Source organism: Pogona vitticeps, chromosome 10 (assembly GCF_051106095.1).
Source record: "Pogona vitticeps strain Pit_001003342236 chromosome 10, PviZW2.1, whole genome shotgun sequence".
Lineage (NCBI taxonomy): Eukaryota > Metazoa > Chordata > Lepidosauria > Squamata > Agamidae > Pogona > Pogona vitticeps.
This window is the reverse complement of record NC_135792.1, coordinates 6,110,559-6,130,184: the sequence shown is the minus strand read 5'-3', so window position 1 is coordinate 6,130,184 and position 19,626 is coordinate 6,110,559. Positions and strand designations below refer to the sequence as shown.

The 19,626-nt window shown below is 47.4% G+C and overlaps 1 protein-coding gene across 1 annotated transcript; it reads right to left on the bottom strand.

Annotated features, from left to right (window-relative positions):
• Nucleotides 1-293: 293 nt before the first annotated feature.
• Nucleotides 294-19,238, bottom strand: IRX5 (iroquois homeobox 5). The gene is made up of 3 exons (XM_072980886.2): nt 18,665-19,238; nt 16,171-16,588; nt 294-15,940 (listed from the first exon to the last, which is right to left on the bottom strand). Exons 1-3 carry the CDS (start codon nt 18,911-18,913, stop codon nt 15,072-15,074), a joined length of 1,536 nt encoding a protein of 511 aa, XP_072836987.2. The 5' UTR covers nt 18,914-19,238; the 3' UTR covers nt 294-15,071.
• Nucleotides 19,239-19,626: the final 388 nt, after the last annotated feature.

The window sequence follows — 19,626 nt, the reverse complement described above, 5'->3', positions numbered from 1 at the left end:
AGACCATCCACCATCTGTCAACTACAAGTTACATTTCTTTTCCTTTCTTTCTTTCTTTCTTTTTTATTTGGGGAAGGGGGGGAGAAAGGGGGCGCGCCCACGCTTGGCCGGGCAGTGGAGAGGGGGGGAGGGGAACCTTTTCCAAAGAGCCTTTCGCTTTCCCAGGAAACAGCTGGGCCCGCTTGCTGTAGCACCCAAAATTAATTAAGAACTCCCTTCATAGGGATTTGATGATTCAATAAAACCCAGCCTTGCCGATTCCCCTTTGTGAACGCAGCCGACGAGTTTACTTCTCCTCCTTTCTTTCTTTCTTTCTTTCTTTCTTTCTTTCTTTCTTTCTTTCTTTCTTTCTTTCTTTCTTTCTTTCTTTCTTTCTTTCTTTCTTTCTTTCTTTCTTTCTTTCTTTCTTTCTTTCTTATTTTAGGCGTATATTTTCGGCAGGGAGGTCCCTAAATAGGGCCGATCCCCGTTTTTATTTTCTCTGTCTCCCCTGCCCCAAAGAGTCTCTGTTTCCAGATAAGATCTCTTTAAAAATAATTATTTTTTTTTAAAAAAAACCCTATTAGCAGGTAAAATCAGCCCTTCCACTTGCTCCGAAGGAAAGGGGGGGACGTGTTGCCTCCAAGCTCCTGCGCCCAGATTTTGCGTGGGGGGGAGGGCGGCGGGGGCGGAGAGAGAAAAAAGCTTAATTCTGTCAAAAATTAACATGATGGGCATTTAGGGCGGAAAAAGTTTGGGGGGGGGGGTGCCGAGGAAGACTAGGGTAAACTCTGTGGTTCCTTTCTGAACTCCAGATTAGCGAAAGAGCGGGTGTTAAAAAGGAGGACAGCTGCGGAAAGACGCCGCGAGGCTTCTCCCCCCCCCTTGCGATCCGAATTCAATTCGCTTCTGGGGAACCGTGGCTGCTCCCCAGAAGCTCCTTAACCTCTGAGCCCCAGCGAGCGCTCGGGAGCTCCGTCTGGTCGTTCATCCGAAGCGAAACGCGTCTGGCTCTTTCCTCCCCCGCCGGCGGCGGCATCCAACTCACAACTCACAACCTTGGGTGGGTGGGTTGTATACAAAAACTACCGCAACCCGCAAGAAGCCCTCCACCCGCCGCTGAGTTCCTTGGGAAGCTGGAAAGCGAAGTCTTGTTTCCTCCCACATCTTTAAACCCTCTTCACTTTAATACAAAAGGCAGGAGAGGAAAGATACGCCGATTCTGCTCCCCCCCCCCCAAAAAAAAACCTGCCATAATCCTGGTTTCACTTTCATACGTCCCAATTTAATTCGGATTACACAGCCCATCTAATGTACCATTCTTATAGGTACCATTTTAATATATATTTAATATGTCGCCTTTCTCTCCATAGGACACCCAAGGCGGCTCACGACAATTAAAATCGTACCAACATAGCAAAGTTAAAAGAAACACCGTACAAAACTATTTAGGTCTACTTATTCGCAGGACAGGAACATAAAGGTATTCTCCCACCCCCATCAAAACACTCCAGAACTCCGACTGGAGTCAATCCGAATTGGATAGGAAGAAGGACTAGCCTGACGATTCTCTTTCGAAGGTGGGAGCGTTTTGTTCAGGGGGAAAAATTATTTGGAAGAGCCATAATTAGCCAGATAGTTTTACACAGTTCTTTACGGAGGAGGAAATCCTTTTGGTTTCGGTGAGGTTTCCTCCCAGATAAACTTTTACAGGACTGCCGTTATCACTTCGGAATCCGAATCAATCATCTCGGAATCCGGATTGGAGGCAGTGCACACTAGATTAGACAGTGTCCGGAAAAAAACAATGTTTTTCAAAAGAAGTAATTCACTCTGCATCAAACCCCTATGAAATGTCGGGCTTTACTTCGGATAAGCCGATCCGGATCTTCTCTGTGTTGAAAATGGGGCCCGTTTTTTTTCCCCCTTCATGGACACCCATTAATTTTTTGAAGCCGCCCCTTTCCAGCCCGTTTAGATGATCTCTAGAACAAGGTGTTTACATTATCTGAGCGTTCAAACCCAGCCGAGGTTCCTGGGTTTCAAACACCCGAATTGACGCCGGTTCATTCCTCCGCTTCCGCGTCTGTCTACCGAGTCCTCCTATTTCTCCGTAAAACAAATTCGGATTGAGACCGTAAAAGCGAAGCCGGGAAGGGGGGGGGGGGAACAGAAAGGAAATGAACTTCATTAGCCTTGGAACCGAGAGGGAGAGCGGCGGTTGTTTGCCGTGTTCGCACGAACGTCAAAGCGAGACAAACCGGTTGGGGGCAGGATCCAGGAAACCGAAGTGGACTGAGATCCCGTTCCTGCGCGTGGCGCAAGATCACAACGACGTCCCCTGCTTGTCTCGATTTAAACTATTGGACCTGCCGCCGCCCATCCTTTTTTAGAAATAAGGAGACCCGGCTACCCCTTGTAAATCGAATTATATTCCACTGTCTTCAATTCCCACCTGCTGACGTTTTAGAAAGATATCAGGGAGGAAAATGTGTATGAAATACAAGCGCAACTCCTGAAAAACTTTTTAGCTCACCGAGCGAAACCTGGCAGGTTTTTTTTCCTGCGGCTGGGGGGGGGGAAGGGGGATAATTAACTAATTAAATAGGAAAAACAGGTTGGTTCAGTGGCAGAAAGGAATCAAGTCACGAAGGTCAAACAATTCAGGTAAGTTTTTCTGCTAGGTACATGCCTGCTTAATAAAAGTCACCATAAAACCCGTTCCTTGCTGGTTTTGGTTGATTCGTCGCTCAATAGCGTTTCTAGTCCTCATGGCCGTAAGAGACCGAGGTTTTCTTACTGTGAACTGATGGGGGAGTGAATTAAAAGCTAGTATATGATTGGCTGTAAGCCACATGCGTTTTGTCGGTGGTCCCCAGCCTTCAGTCATTCTTCAACTCACAGAATTTTGGCCAAGGTTACTGGGGTTTCCTAGAATGGAAAGTCCCAAAGATCCTTACCCATGTCAAGTACAGTACAGTGGTCCTGTTGGCCAATCGGAGTATGCATTTAGATGCATGCATTCCTACACGTGTGAATGGTCGATGCATTGCTACGACCCCACACCATTTCCACAGATCTCCACCATGCTACAAAGGAGTCAATCGTTTTTTAATTGAGGCTGTGTTCACAACAAGCCTTTGAGGTAGGGCAGTCTCATGAAGATTCCGGATTACACGAGGTTTTTTTTCCCCTTCCCAAGCCACAAGATCACTCGATGGCAGAGTCAGCACTTCTGTAAGGACTTGGGCACGAAGACGACAAAAATTCACAATCCGTGTCATCGGGGCAGACAACACAAACCGGGGCAGAATGAAAACGTCCCCCGCCCCGCCCCAATAGGGAGCACAGCCGGCTTCCCACCTCTGAAGCCCAGTTGTACACACACCTTTATTCCATAGAAGTGTATAATAAGACATGGGCGTAAATCAAGACTCTTCAGTCTTGATAGTGATGGTGAGATAGTTAAATCCAGAACCTCGTCATCCCAAACTGTTCCCACAAGGGGTGAGTGTCTTTTTGGGGGGGGGCAGATCAATTCGAGAGCAAACAGGGGGTGTTGCTTTGGATTGAAGAACATCCGTTGGCGCTGCTTTCCTTGGGAAGACAAGAAGGTAACTATTTCTCCTGCCCTAGCCCGCCAGGCGGTTTACAGAACTTTACTAGAACTCGGGATGTTCCCACCTAAAGAACTCTGGATTCCTCATATGGAAGTTAAACTCGCTTTGACTCACTCCAAAAACTCTTTCCCCCCCTCCCCCGTAATCTTCCGGTCTATAAATGATCTCTCCGTATTTACGCAAAAGAAGTCCTCTTGAGAGCAAGACGGTTTAAGCGTGGAGAATACACCTGTTTCAATTCACACGTGCACACACACAAACCACCGGCGCCTGGATCGTCCCTTTTCCCCTCCCGCAAAGAATGGAATCAATCCTGCTAACTTTTCCGGGGGGATGGCCTTCCTCTCTCCTTTTACACCCGGGGGGAGCCGTTTTGGGGATGCAGAGTTGATTTCTGCGAACTGAGGAAGGTTCTTATTTTGGACTCTGAACAGCGTCTGCACAGGATCCTATTTATTTATTTATTTATTTATTTATTTATTTATTTATTTATTTATTTATTTATTTATTTATTTATTTATTTATTTCTATCCCGCCTTGGATGTGTGGACGTGAATGAAACAATGTAGAGACCTGAAAGGAGGATTTAAAAGAGAGAGAGAGAGAGAGAGGCAAACCCCACACTTCCAAAATCAACCAAGCCCCTTGAGGACCGAGATTGTGTCCTAGAGCTGAAGCAACGACAGGGTTCTGAAAATACCTTCCCGTAGAGTCACCGGAGCATTAAGCCCTCGCAGCCAAATTCCCACTTCGGATTAAACTAGGAGTCCTGTCCACCCGCCAATAGGGGCTCAGCTTTGCAACCTAAAGCAACAGGAAATTCGGGTTTATTGTCATATTCCCTGATTCCCGAATCACTAGGAGGGTGGGACCATCCTCATTTAAAGGTGGCTTTTCTCACAGAGCCGCCGGAAGTTATTACACAGACTTCGTATATGCAAGGCCTGCCTTTCGTCTTTTTCTCAGCTTCCCTTCAGAGATAACTTAAACCAAGGACCCTCTCTCCTCCATACCAACATTAAGCAGCAGAATTAGACACGAGGGTTGATTGATGGACCTCATCCACAGCTCACCCACAGACAAATCCGCATGGCTCTGTTCATCCACTTTGGGGGAGAAGGCAAGTCTTCAAGAGCTCAACAGGACTTAAAAACTGTGTTGACGGAGCAGGTGGGACACAGAAGATGGGTGTCCTGGGTTCAAATTCACACCCAGGGCCATGAAGCACCCTGCTTGTCAGTTGGGTCAGTAAGTGAATTAGTCCTCCTGACACAGTGGGTTGTGAGGATAACGTGGGGTTTTAGAAACAGATGAATAAATGAAATCATCATGACTAATAAGTAATGCCATCACATCAAATAAATAAGCACCAGGGTAATTTAACTGCTGGTGAGCCACCTTGAGTTTGCTTCCTAGGAGAAAGGCAGTACAGAAATAAAATAAAATAATAGATAAATGTATAGGGTTGACGTTCAAAGTAGTCCCATCCAGTCTCAGAAGTGACTCAGAAGGAATATGCCTGTATTTCAAGAAGTAACACATGGGATGATTCTGGGAACAACACCTCCTTTTAGTTTTTTAAATAGTGTTTGAATCTGGGGGATTAATTTATGTTTTAAAACTGTGCTTAAGTCCTTTTTAGTGCTGGTAAAGCAAACAGAATTTGACCCTGAAGGTATCCCAGCCTTCCTGGTCTCTCTGGAGAAAAACAACTCAATAATGTTCTGTATTCTTCTTTTTCCCTAGGCAGCTGAGTTTCCGCCTTTCTTCTGGAATAACTTTGTTTTTTGAAGGCCACACCGGTGTGGGTCAAACCCGGGAGATGCCACAAAGAATCTTTTAGATCCAATTCCATAAAAGAAAGACACCTTGGCGATCCATAAATTTAAAAGAAAATCCCAAATAATCTACAAATGGGTAATACATTGATGACGTTCTCCTATAAATTGTAAAAATAAAATGAGCTTCTGCAGAGTTCTGGAGAACAGGGAAGCTCCTATATTTTGAGGATGTATAATTGATCATAAGCTGGAAATCCTGGCTTATTAAGCTAATTCACCTCTAATTCTTCTGTATGTTCCTTTAAAAATGTTATGGCCCTTGGAAGAGGCTTCCACCAGGTGCTTCTATCACAACATAAATCCACCTAGTCTCTGCAGGGAAAATCTGTCCTGCTTTAATGTGATGAGATTTACTTCCAAGTAAACATACCGAGAATCAAACATTACCGGCAGAAATGCGTTCTCATATTTTGCCAGTTGTGGATTAGTTTGCCATTGCGCTCCCCTACGCCAGGCCAAAGGGTAGGGCCAGGGAGGCTGTGAACTGGGAAGTTATTAAATAATAATCTTAGAATTGCACATCTGGACCCTAGGTCAATGAGGAACCGATGGGGAATCAAACTCTCCTCCCGCTGGCTGCACCGCCAGGGGCCTAACCCATTGAGCTATCCAGCAGTTCAATGAAAGAGTTTTAGAAAAGGTAGTCATGTTAGTCTATGCGAGCGTATCAGGCAAAAACAATATTTTTAATATATAGATATAAAGAAGACAAATATGCATATAAAAAAGACATATATAGTGGACTGGTCCACGGAAGCTCATGTCAAAACATTGCAATTAGTCTTTAAGTTGCCACAACACATTCGTCTCTTTAATTTTTCTATTCTTCCTTCGTTTTTTGCTGGATATTCAGTGAAAAAGTAAATTGGGTCCTGCACTGGAGGTGCTACCCAGATACTTGAAGAGCATGCCTCTAAGCATGTACAAAGGGATTTCCTTTGGGCGGAGGAAGGGAACTTGTCTACTGAAAGGAAGGTGGTGTAGGAAAGGCTACCTGGAGCTCTGTCATCTGTCTTTGGAAAGTATTGTGCACTGTTTGCAAATCCTGCTTCGAGCAGTAGCCAGAATTTGGCTTTAATGCAAGACCTCCTGATCCACCAACTGCTTTGGCCTGGATCAGTCCTTCCTTGGGATCATGAAGCCAGCTTTCATGAAACCAGCACCTTCTTGGGAGACGTCCACCTTCCGTTTCCCCCCCCACCCCCATCATCCGCTTTTCTTTCAATAAAATAATAATAACCATATTCATTTATAATGGTTCCCAGTTTCTAGCATTTTTTCCAGCACTTGCTCATGTCATCTCAGACTGAAGCCCTGTTCTTGACTTGATTGGCCTTCAACTGGAAACTGATGAAGAAGACATGTTAAAAAAGTAATTGATGGCGCAGGATCATGAGGGTCGAATGATCAAGCAACTGCTAAAACTAGAGGTGCTGGTTAAAGATACTTGCTGTGTGGCTCCCCCAACAATAACTCCCAAATTTGGTCATAGCAGACAATAAATCCAGGAAACACCTGATTTTTCTGGGTCTTCTGTTCAGCTGGAGGCCTAAGGTTGGCATTGCCCCATGACTTCTAAGACCCAAAGAGACCCGGATTGAATTTATTTAACTGGTTACCTGCTGTGGGAGTCTCACCCCATACAGTTCCCTGGCTGAGTCTGCAACCCAACGCTCCGATCCTGACACTGAAACTCTAGAAAGATTTCCTAGGTAGACAAATGGTGTCATTGCACACAGGAAAATTTACTTCTTGGTAAGCAGACATAGTCTTGCTTCCTACAGAGTTCCTAAGTGAATCTGCAAAGTGACTTCCAATTTACTTGGGAGTAAAAGCGACCGAACACAAAGTTGCTTTGGTTTAAGTAGCTGAATGCAGAGAACCCAATTTTGGATTAAACAGGTTTAGGATGTGTCTTGGTTTAGGATGGGGAAAGACCTCAATGCTTCCTTCTCAGCTCAAGCTTGCTAATTAAGTGGTTTGAGACCCTCTGATTAATCAGGGTAGGAACATCCTTCACATGAAGATTGTTTAGGGACCCCTGGGACCCTCTCGCCACACCCCAGGGCAGAATACCCATTTGTAAACGGAGTTCCTTCTGACACCAAGAATTAAATGTCAGCTCAGAACAATGGAGGAAAAAAAATGAATTTTTCTGGAAATTGAGAAAATGAAGTGAAAGTTGGACAAAGTTTTCGCTGCTTGCCCATTGACTCCTCCCCCCCACCTCGGCTTTCGACATAAACCTTCACCTTTGCAGAGAAGAAGTGGAGGCAGATCTGTTTTTAATTGCTTGCTTTGGAAACCCCAAAGCCAGCTCGTTAGTTCATTGCCACTTAGTTGACTCCAACCTTTGACCGCTCTCTGAACTAACTTATATAGAGAGAACTGCCCACTCTTGTAGGGTTTGGAAAAAAGCAGCCCAGGAATTTTATATATATAAAAGAAAAAGGAGGAGGAGGAGGAGGAGGAGGAGGAGGAGGAGGAGGAGGAGGAGGAGGAGGAGGAAGAAGGAAGAAGGAAGAAGAAGAAGAAGAAGAAGAAGAAGAAGAAGAAGAAGAAGAAGAAGAAGAAGAAGAAGAAGAAGAAGAAGAAGAAGAAGAAGAAGAAGAAGAAGAAGAAGAAGAAGGGGGGAAAAAGAGAGAAAAATAACTTCCAATCACAAAAGAACCAGCTTCTTGGGCTGTTTTTTCCCAAACCCTACAAGAGTTGACAGCTGGGTAGCATACACACACACACACACACACCCATGTATGTATGTATTGTGTTTGCTTGTTTGTGTGTGTGTGTGTTTAAATACACAATTTCCCCCTTTCCACTACTCCTTCCAAAAATTAATACTAACAGTCTGAACAAGAAGAGGAAGAAAAGGATTGAGAGGGAAATCAGCAACATCTTAGAACTGCAGAGCTAGAAGGGACCCTGTAGCTAATTTCTTTTGAATAACCAGTGCCCAGGAACCAGTGGCATCTTTCTAGACTCTTGAGTCTGACAAGCTGCTTCTTTTCCTCTTTGATGGGGGTTCCTAACTCTCAGTACAATGGTTGCCATCTGCAAATTAGCTGCTGGGTTCTCCCAGAAGGCTTCACAGACTTGGAATATCCCAGTCTAACAGGACACCTTTGCCTCACTCCTTAAAGAAGTTAAGCCAGAGAGGTGCTTGCCTTTAAAGCATGCCCTCCCGCTTGCTCGCCTCCCCCCCCAGCACAGCAGGAGGAAGCTCCTTGACCCCCCTCAACATTGTGCAGATCTCTCCAAGTTAAGTTTGTATTGCATTCTATGGGAATTCCCTCCAGGTCTGGCCGGCTGAATGGATGCCACGTTTGACTGTGCACCGGCCCCTGAAGTCAAGAGTGCGATCCTCAATGGTCCGGCTAAAGGAGTTCCTTTCAAATAATATATTTTGCAGCTTAACTGGCGGCCAGATAGACCTGGAAATCGCATTGTTCTCAATAGGATTGCTTCAGAGAGAGAGAAAAAAAAGCCGGCTAGATTACCTCCCCTGGTTTAAGCTGAGGCCTTCAGAAACAATGCGCACCTATCCAGACACATATCTCTCCTTTAAATATGTCCTAAGCTGCTGTTCAAAAATACACCCCAAGTAAATCCTACCTGGCCAGTTTTCCATAACCACATCTCCCATCCTGCCCCAGTGGTCTCCTTTACTTAGAGGTGGTTGTTCGGTAGAATCCTGTCTTCCCAACCCAGCCTAAATGGGAAGCTCCTGAGTTTATCTATTTATTATTATTTATTTACAGTTTGCGGTCACATGGGGCTCCACAATCATTTCTTCTAACACACCAACTACTGAACTTGGGGAGGAAGCTCCATTCAGTTCAGTGGCACTTCTGAGCAAACCCTGAGTTAACCCTTTCGACCCTCAACCCTCTCTTCCACTACCTGGCTTTGAAGGTGCACTCCTAATATGATAAGCCAACTCCAAAATAAATATACAAAGAAGTACATCTGCCCTGATCCTTTATTTATTCTAGCTTGGTTGAAGGATTTCCTAAGGAAGGCTTACTAATTTTTTTGCCTCCCGCCTCAAAGCATGCTCTCTCTCTCTCTCTCTCTCTCTCTCTCTCTCACACACACACACACACACACACACACACACACACACACACACAACTACTGTTACAATGCGCAGTTAATAAGCAGGATCTCTATGTCCAAACCCCCAAAGAAAAATGGGGTGCCTGAAAATACAGAGGAAAAACGTCTAAAACGAGCCTTAAGGCCGTTCCCTGCATTTTCTCCCCATTCCGTTACAACACCCCCCCCCCCGCCAAACTAGAACGCTGATGAAATTGACTGAGTCGGTTTAAGGAGAAACGTTCTTGCTGGAATATGCCACCTCGTTACTCCCATCCGCCCAAGTCTATTTCTCAAAATCCCATTACTCTGCTGTTTGTTTGATGCAAACCCCAGCTAGATTTCCACGTGGAAAATTGGCGCCTATATAGACCTTGATGGGACGGATGCACGGAGGTTTAGATCCCTGGAGTGATAGAGAATGGGGTTGTGAAACCTAGGTCCTCAAAATTACGGAAGTCAATGAAGGAGCGGAATTAAGGGGCCTTTATATTTCTTTGTATATTCATTTTGGGAAGTAAACTGCAAGCACATTCAGCAGAAATCAACAGCAACTTTTTTTAAAAAAAAAAAATTTGCTTTGCTCCAAATGGCATAAACGATTATTTTCCAACTGCTTTATAAAAATGGGCGCACAGAATATCCCTCTTTCTTTTTCTTTGTAGGCAAAGAATTTGAAGCCTCAACACTTTAGGACAAACGAACGAACAGTGCTTGGCATAAAGGTGTAAATGTGGCTACAAAACACTAATGACCACCCTAACATTATTTTTGCTGCCTGGGGGCCGGGAAGAAGTGGGAAAAGAGCATTCTAGAAAAAAGGTCTATACAAAGGGATATTGGCCACATACGTATTCATTTAAGATGGCACTTCTGGAGGAAGCTGTACTGTATTATATTTTTTTAAAATATACTAAATTCAACCTCCTAAGAGATTCCTTTTCAGCCTTAACTGGAACACCCTAAAGGAAAAGGGGTTAATTCCCTCAAGAATGCCCGCATCAAATGGAAACTCGGTAGAAATTGTAGGTGGATTTGTTCAGTATAATCCTTATTATATAAAGAATTAATATTAGAAGAATGGGAGGACAGTCGCTAACTTTATGCACTGGGAGTGTGAGAAAGGGGGGAGTGCATTTTCCACCCACACCTTTCAGAAGCAGAGTTTTGGAAGGACCAACAACTGAACAAAAAAAACTACCCAGCTTCAAAGCAGACAAAAAAAGGGCCTATTGTAAATATCCTATTATTATTATTATTATTATTATTATTATTATTATTATTATTATTATTATTATTATTATTATTATTATTATTATTATTATTATTATTATTATTATTATTATTATTATTATTATTATCATCATCACCATCATCATCATCATCATCATCATCATCATCATCATCATCAGTAGTAGTAGTAGTAGTAAAACATTAAGTGTTAATATGTAACAGATACAAGTTTAAATCAAAAACCTAAGTTATCTGTTAAATATTGACCCAGTATGTATGCTGCTCCTAATACTGCCATTTTTAATACTGTAGTTCTGACGTATTATTTGTTATTATTGGGTTTTTTTGCTTCTTCCTCCTCTCCTTCAAGAACACGGGGAGTGGGAGTGAAATATGGCTTTTGCAGCTTGTCAGAAATGAAAGAATGGGCCATTTTAAGAGGCCAATAGATTTCTTGGGCTCATGGAAGGTCAACCCATCAGTGGTTTGAATTAGCTCAACGTCCCTCTTCTCTTAAATAATGAAAGTTAAGTTGAATAGATTTATTTCTGAAAGGGTAAGGGAAGGCTGCGTGTGTGTGTCTTCATTTGAATCTTAGTTTACCTCCCTCTTCCCTACGCCTTTTCTCACCGGTCAGGAAAAACAACTCAACTTAACACTTTAAGCCTCTCGTTTCTCGGAAATCATTACATATTTATTCTTTTCGTTTAACAAACGGGACGAAAGTGCAGTTGTTTATTCAAATTCCTCTTTGGGGGGGGGGGCTGAAGGAGTAATTGGCTGCACTCATCCTGCCTGGGTGGATTCATATTCCAGTCACAGGGAAGCGAAAAGATAAGCATCGGAATTGGTGTGGCGGCTAAACTAATTAACAGCTAATTATGACAGTCCGGATTGAAGTTCGGAAGAGATCGCCAAAGATTAATCGGGTTGATCAATATGTATCATCTATATACATCCACACAGTTATGGAGCCCAATGTTCCTGCGGATTTAATTGATTTTTCCTTAATTTAAGGAAAGTCCATCGGCGAACTAGTGAAACGGACAAGATTTAAAAAAAAAAAAAAAAAGCAGTGTGAACGGACGAAGAATGTTCTATTTGGCTTTCATTCCTTTTAATTTCAGGATTTATTTTATTTTATTTTTTTATCGCGTGTGAGCACAGGAAAAGTGCTATCGGAGGAAAAACGGACTGTGCAATTCTAGGTATATCTGTTCAGAAGATGTAAGGCTAGTGGCGAAAAAGCCCTCTTTTACCCTAGCTATTCAGAAGTCATGCCTAGTGAGTCCAGCTCTCCCAGGGGACTTAGCCAGCTGCGGCCACCACCGCTTCTTCTCGCCAAAGAAGTGGCTTTTGCTCCCAAGTAAATCCATTCAAGAGTCCTGCTTTAAATTTAGGATGTTCTTAGAAATGGAAGAATCAGCTGAAGCTGAACCTTCGAAGCGGAGGCATGAGGTGTGTAGAAATAGAAAGAAAGAAATGCCATCCTTATTTCTGAGTTGGGAGTTTTCCTTTCTCCTCCGAAACAGAGCTTTTTAAAGATCCTGTGATTAATTCCTGGAAGAGGGCCGCGTTAGGGAGACAAATTTGGGCCCTTTTTAAAAAAAAATCACTCTGCGCCAGGACTGAGACCGGAAAGGAAAGGTGAACCCCAGAATTATGAGAATGCGAATTAAAAAGAGGGAAAAAGCGAGACGGGGAAAGACAGCACGCAAGACTTGACAAAGAATCTAAAGGGGTTCTATTTCCTTGTTTCCAAACGGTTTCAGAAATCGGAAATCTATCCCTGTGGAGTTTTGGTTTTGCCTCTCCCTGTCTCCCAATCGGCTGGGGAATCTGGGTGAAAAGGGGTTTCTTTTCACTGTCTATTAAGGCGAAGAAAGGGGGGGGGGAGAAAGGATGCTGGTCCTTCAAACCCTCCCCACCCTAAAAAGGAGGCGGAGGTTAGAAATTTGGTACAAGTCTGACACCTACCTGCGATTTTGGGAAGCAGTCCAAAGCGTGACCCTGCTCAACCTCCATTTGTATGGGATAATCTCGGGACAGAAAAGGAAAAAAAAAGAAAAGAAAAAGAAAGAAAGAAAGAAAGAAAGAAAAAGAAAGGAAAAAGAAAAAAAGAGAAAGAAAAAGAAAAAGAAAAGAAGAAAAAACGCTCCTATCACATTATATTTTACGGCATAAAGCTACCGATAGGGGGAAGGATTTAATCGCGCTCGGAGACAGCCGCGCGCAAAGAGAAACGTCTGAACGCGTGCGGATCTATCTACACGCGCGTGCCGCGGGTCCGGAGTGGGGACCCAGGACAGCGAGCGCCGGGCGCGCGCTCCCTCTCTCGCGCGCCCCTCCACTCCCCAGTGTATTATCTTAATACGTTTCTCTCTCTTCCTCCCCCCCCATCCTTTTCCCTAATAACTCGGCAAGACGTTTGAAATAGTAATAAGAGATAAATCTGGCATAAAATCGAACTCATTAGCAAAGTTCACACGCGGACTGCTTTGCATAAAGCCCGACACTGATTGGAAGTAATTAGGTTAAGAAACGGTGCGCGGTCACCCTCCTGCGCCGTTTGGTGTCTATTCCTCTTTGCCACCACCCCACTAAGAAGAATATTATTTTAAGGGGCTACGGGTGTTCTCTCGTTCCCGAGCGCCCAAGGGGCAGCTCCGGTCTACACCCAAGTCTTCTGTTGACCTGGATGAGAGAGTGTGCCGGGAGGGAAAGGCTGGCATAAGAAGGGGTTCCTGTGCCTCAAGACTCAAGGCCTTTGGGGCAGTCTTTGACCTCCTGAAGCCACCTGGGATGCTAAGGACCAGACCGGATGGAACCCAGGTTGGTTTGGCCGGCAGTCTAAGCTGAGAAAGAGTCTCGCTGACACCCATGTCGTCCTGCGCGAGTCAAAAGCACCGATTTAAAACGCGATTCCCTTTTGCTATCTCCGGTCCGCAAAAACCTTCCTGGCCTTTTCTCCTACTCATAATCTGTCCACTCCGGAAGTGGACCGTCCCGACGCAATTTCTGCCCTGTTCTTCTGCCCTGTATGTATGTATGTATGTATGTGTGCGTGTGTGTGTGTGTGTGTGTGCGTGTGTGTGTAACATATATACTGTATATTTCTTTCCTCCCCTCTCCAATCATCCAAACCTCTTAGCAGAAAGCACCCCGAATTTATAGATCCACCGCCGACCAGCCCTCTGCCTCTTACTTAGCTATCCTCGTTTTTTACAAAAGTTGGAGAGATTTATTCTTGTTTTCTCCCAAATATTTCTTTCAGGGAGGGCTCTGTGAGCGCGGGGGGGGGCGGAGGCTAAAAAAAAAACATTTCCCTTTGCCAACAACAAGCAAGCGAGTTGTATTAATTAAATAATTTTTAAAAATCAGGCTTGTTTTGATTTAAGACTGATCTTTTCCAAAGGGCTCCTGCGATTTTATACCTACTCGAGCGGTTTGACTCCTCACCCCCACCCCGCCTCCAGTTCGAAAGCTGTGCAGGGTAATAATGTACTCCTACCAATAGTAATTCAATAGGCATAAAAATTTAATTTAAACTTGTATATATATATATATATATACGTATAATGTATATATATTTAAAACTATGAAACAATTTGGGAAAAGACACAGAAATGTATATATATATATTTTATATTTATATTTATATTACCAAAAAAACCAACATTAATGACTGTACAGGTGGTTGGATTTCATAATTTACTTCAAAGATATTGTTACCGATTTAAATACAAAAAAAGCTACATTAAATATACAGAATAAGTTTTCATACAAATCGCTTCTGCCTTTCCCCATCCCTCAAAGCCTGTTCTTGTCTTCCCCCCCTCACGAACCACATCTCGAAGGTCTTTTTAAAACGTTTTGTCCTTCCCAATCCGCCCCCCTCCCCGCACAGACACAAAAACGCTGTTTTACTTTCTGCTTCCTCGGATAAATTATTATAACATAGATTCGGAAAATCGGGCGGTCGGGGTAAAAAAAAATTTAATTGTTTTCTCCTTTCGTTTTTCCATCCCCTTGTCTCTGACTTCTCCTTTCCATGGGAAAAAAAAGTATCGGCAAAAATCAAGACTGATTTGGTCGTGAATAAATGGGGCGGGGGGGGGGAGGAGGAGAGAAACAGCAACAAAGAAGCAGAGTTGGGGGGGGGAAGAGAAGAGCAAAACAGAGAAAACCAAACCGAACAAGAAACCCGAAAGACGTCATTCGGCTCCCAATAATTGCGAAAAAATAAAGTCCCATCATGGATTGTGGAGAGGGGGAAACCTGCTAGGTCGGAAGAAGTTCAAGATTAAATATGGGACATACCTTTCTTCATTTCGTAAGGCGAGTCTTTGCTAAGGTCGAACTGTGACTGACTTCGGAGGAGCTTCGTTTCTTTCGCCAAAGCTTCCGCTCTGTTTAAAATAGTCTGGTTTAATCCGTTAAAATGGGGGGCCGCGTTGCCGGCCGGGGCCGCGTTGCCGTGGAGGTGTCCGAAAGAGCCGTAGTTCGTGTAACCCGGGTAAAAGGGGCTGGTGGTGTAATAGAGGGGCCGCGAGAGGACGGAGGGGCCGGTAGGGAAAGAGCAGTGGGTGGTGGAAGGCGACCGCGCCGTCGGGGAAGGCGCCGAAGGCGCGCCGCTTAAACCCGGCGCGGCTTCCCGGGAAGACGCGTCGCCGGTCGCGCCGCCGCTGGTCCCGGTGCCGAGGGCGCCGCCGCCGCCGCCGCCGTTGCTTGGGGTCTCCTTGCCTTTGTCCGCGGAGGTGGCGATCTCGGCCAAGGACCACAATTTGGGCTTGGCCAGAGCTCCTGGCCCTGCCGTCGGCGGAGGCGCCTGGGGCGAGTGGATGACCGAGGTGCCGTGGTTGGAGGCCAAGCCCGGCGGCAGCTCCGTCGAAGGGGGTCGGTATTGAGCCGGCAAGGGGTGAGGCGGAGAGGGATCCTCGCCTCCGCCCGGGTGCAGGAGCTGCTGCTGCTGGTGGTGGTGCTGGTGCTGGTGGTGGTGAGCGTGGAGGAGGAGGCGGCCGGCCGGCAGGCAGTGAACCAAAGCAGGCGGCGACGCGCCGGGGGCTCCTTTGGATAACAGCAGGTCGTCGGGGGCTTCCTTGCAGTCTGAGTCGCTGGAGGCACCGTCGGCCTCTTTGCCCGACGACGGGGGTCCCTTCTGGTCTCCGGCGCCTGCGAGCAGAAAGGGAGAAGCCGATAGAAACGCGTTCAGGCCTCCTCCTAGTTCTCTGCCCCGCAGCCCAAAGAGCTTTGGCCGTCTTTCTCCACCGTGCGCGCACAGGCCACCACCAAGGGCTGGAAAGAAGCCTCCCCATCGCGGGGACCTTGGCGCAAAAGTGAGGCTCCTGCATAAGCTGTCCGTAACTTCCTTCTCCACCCTCGCCCACCCCTCCCCGACTCACCTATCTCCGTGGCCTCGGGATCGCTCTTCTCCTCCAGCTTCTGCGCCGCCGCCGCCGCCTCCTCGTCGTCGTTCTTCTCGAGGTCGATGTTCTCCTCTTCCTCCTCATCTTCGCTCCGGTTCCGCGGGGTCCAGGTCATCTTGTTCTCCTTCTTGAGCCTCCGCCGGGCGTTGGCGAACCAGGTGGAGACTTGGGTGAGGGTCATCTTGGTGATGATGGCCAGCATGATCTTCTCCCCTTTGGTCGGGTAGGGGTTCTTGCGGTGCTCGTTCAGCCAGGCCTTGAGGGTCGCCGTGGCGTCTCGGGTGGCGTTCTTCCGATAGGCCGGGTCTCCGTAGGGGTAAGAGCCCAAAGGAGCCGCGTAAGGGTGGTACCCCAAAGAACCCGCCATGCCAGGGGTGTGGTCGTAGGGTGAGCCCTGGAGAAACCAAGCAGAGAGGGAGAAAGGAGGAGAAGCATGATAGGCCTCAGGTGAGAAGACCACCTTCCTCAACGCGTCCATGATTTTTGACAGCCACCGGGTTTTGAGGATCCCAGGAGCGTTTTCTCAGGTCCTGGGGGGTCAGTGGGACCACCAGAAGCCTCCCTTTCTCCCTCCTAGGGTCAGCCTTGAAGTTTGCAGGGTCACCAAGAGTGGGGAGCCTTTTGCAAGCTGAGCGCGTGTTGCTCCTGCACGTCTGGACGCAGCCAGAAAAGATGATCAGGTCACCAGACATCTCTATATCTCCCTACTGTAACCTTGGCGAAACTCTTCCCCCCCCCCCGGCTTTCCATCAATGCCATGTCACTGGATTATATAAACAGCAACAAATTACACCCCGCCTCCCTTCCTAATTGAATGCAACCTTTCACACCAACCTTCACGCTCACCACCACCACCACCCCGCTCAGAATGTGGCCAGAATCGCCCCTTTTAAACCGAACCATGCGGATCCAAACTCCACCACCCCCCCCCCCCGACTCAAGAGGCCTACCCTTCTTCTTCCAAGACAGACCCTGAATTTGGAAATACTGTTTGGCAGAATAAATCAAATGAGACGAGTGGAACCTATAGATTGCAATGAAGGGGCTGTGGACGGGAAAATCGGTCTCCTAGTAGGAACTTTTAGGAAAAAAAAATATTGCACGGACAGAGGTTTCCATGTGTGGTCTCACAGAGGATTGTGTGTATGTGTGTGATTAAAACAAAAGACACCAAGAAGTTCATCAAAACCTCTCTTTTGTATCTCTACCAAGGACAACAATAATAATAAAAATAACAATGATGTCTCAAGCTATGGGCTTGGATCGGGTTATGCAGCTTGGCCATATTCGGGGAAATCTAGGGAGAGGAGAAAACAAAATAGCAGACAATAACTTCTCTTCTCTTACTTTTCTTAACACCGCCCGCCCCCGCTCCCCATGATGGGCAGCTGAACTGCTTGACTGGACTTGCATTGAAGCATGGGGATCATGGCGAGGAGGGTATTTCTATGGGATTTAGGAGTCTGCCTGTGTGTGTGTGTGTGTGTGTGTGTGTGTGTGTGTGTGTGTGTGTGTGTGAACGGTGTGTGTAAATAGAGCGTTTCCAAAGCGGCCAGCTCGTTTCACGGCGATTTAGCCGCTTCCTCTCGGCCTCCTCAAAAAAACCTCGCTAAGTGAAACGGGAGAGCCTTTACCCACGAGCCTCTTTTAAGATCAAAGCGGGCCTCCCGGACACCGCTTGGCCGGGAGTCGTTCCCACGTCAGGTTGACTTCCGAGGAATTCCGTGTCCAGGCTCGCCTCTGGCGGGTGGCGATTCTGTGCGCGCGGCTCGACCCGTAAGTGGGTGGGGGGGAAGAGTGGCGGGGGGGGGGAACCCGCGGAGATTTTTTTTTTCTCCAGGGTGGAAATGAAATGAAATAAAATGAAATAAAAACATGCCCCGAGGAACAGCGTGCCTCGCGGCGCAGGCTTTCTCCCAGAAGCCAGTCCCCTCGCCCGCGGCGGAGCGCCTTCCGCGGCGACGCGGACGTGAGAACGGGGCTCAAAGTCAACGGATGCTTAATCTCCCAGAAAGGCAGAACAGTTGCCCCAACCGAAGCCTGGCTTTACTCCCATCCGACCCCCTTTGCTTTTTTTTTTTTCTTCTTCTTTACCAGCCCGCTTCACCTCTTCAAACCAGCTTTTCCAGCTTGCAATTTATGTGATTTTTTTTTCGTGGCTCCATAAAGGTATCGCCCTACTCTCGCGTTGGCTAAGGCAGTCTGTTTCCCCCAAAACTCCCAAGGCCCCCAGACCCGTGTTTTCCCGTAACACGTCTCCACGGACCTCCCTGGCACCCGATATTTTTTCCTACAAGTTTTTTTTTTTAAACCTTCCACCAAACTAAGCTGGGGCTCCATCCTTCTCTGCAGCCCTCCGGGCGCCCCGATCCAACCCACCCTCTTTCTCCCCCTATTTTCTATGGGGAGGGGGGGAAGAGAGAGAGAGAGAGAGACCGATCCCCGCCCCACGCGCCCCCTTTCCCCTTACCACGTAAGAGGAGAACGCGGCGGCGGCGGCGGCGGCCGGATCCGCGCCGTACTGGAGGTGCGAGTTGTAACCCGGCGAGGGCGTGCTGAAGGCGGTGGAGCCGGCGTAAGGGGAGAACGCGGAGCCGGACGACGAGCGGCCCAGTTCATCGGTCCGAGGGCCGGAGATGACGCTGGTGCTGTACGCCGGGCAGGAATAGAGAGCCAAGGAAGCCGAAGGCTGGTACAAGTAACCCTGGGGATACGACATGGCCGAGAGGAGACATATACCCGCCAGCCAGCGCACAGGCAGCGAGCGGACAGCCGCCGGATCCACCCCAGCCGCCGGCGCGGAGGGCACTGCCTGCCTCTCAGTCGCTCCCTCGCTCGCTCGCTCTTTCTCTTCTCCCACCCCTCCTCTCTCTCTCTCTCTCTTTCTCGGGCGTCGTCGGGGCCAGCGGGCAAGGAGCCCCCTTTCCTCGACGCCGTGCGCGCCCCTCTCCGCCACCGATCTAAGCTGGACACTCTGGTGAACGGCTCCTCTTTTTTTTTTCCTCCTTTCCTCCCTTTCCTCCTCCTCCTCTTCCTCCTCCCCCCTCCTCCCCGCCCCTCGCCTTCCCTCCCTCCCTCCCTCTCTCTCTCTCTCTCTCTCTCTCTCTCTCTGCCTCCCTCGGTTGGAGGCAGAAGGGCGCTTTCACTCCGTCTGGTGCGCTCCCTCCCTTCTCCCCGACTCGCGCTCTCTTCCTCGCTGGCGCGCTCGCTCTCTCTCTCTCCCTCGCCCCCCTCGCCTCTTTTTTTTTCCCCTTCCACGCTCCGCCAAAGGTCCTGCCAAGATGCTAAGTTAGAAAGCGAGGCTTCTGACGCCTTCCGCGCTGGGCGGCTGAAACTCCGCCTTCCGCCGGTGTTGGCCAAGAAGGGGGGGGGAGAGAGAGAGAGATGGAGGGGGGGATGAAAAAAAGAAAGAGAGGAGGTTGGTTCCTGCTG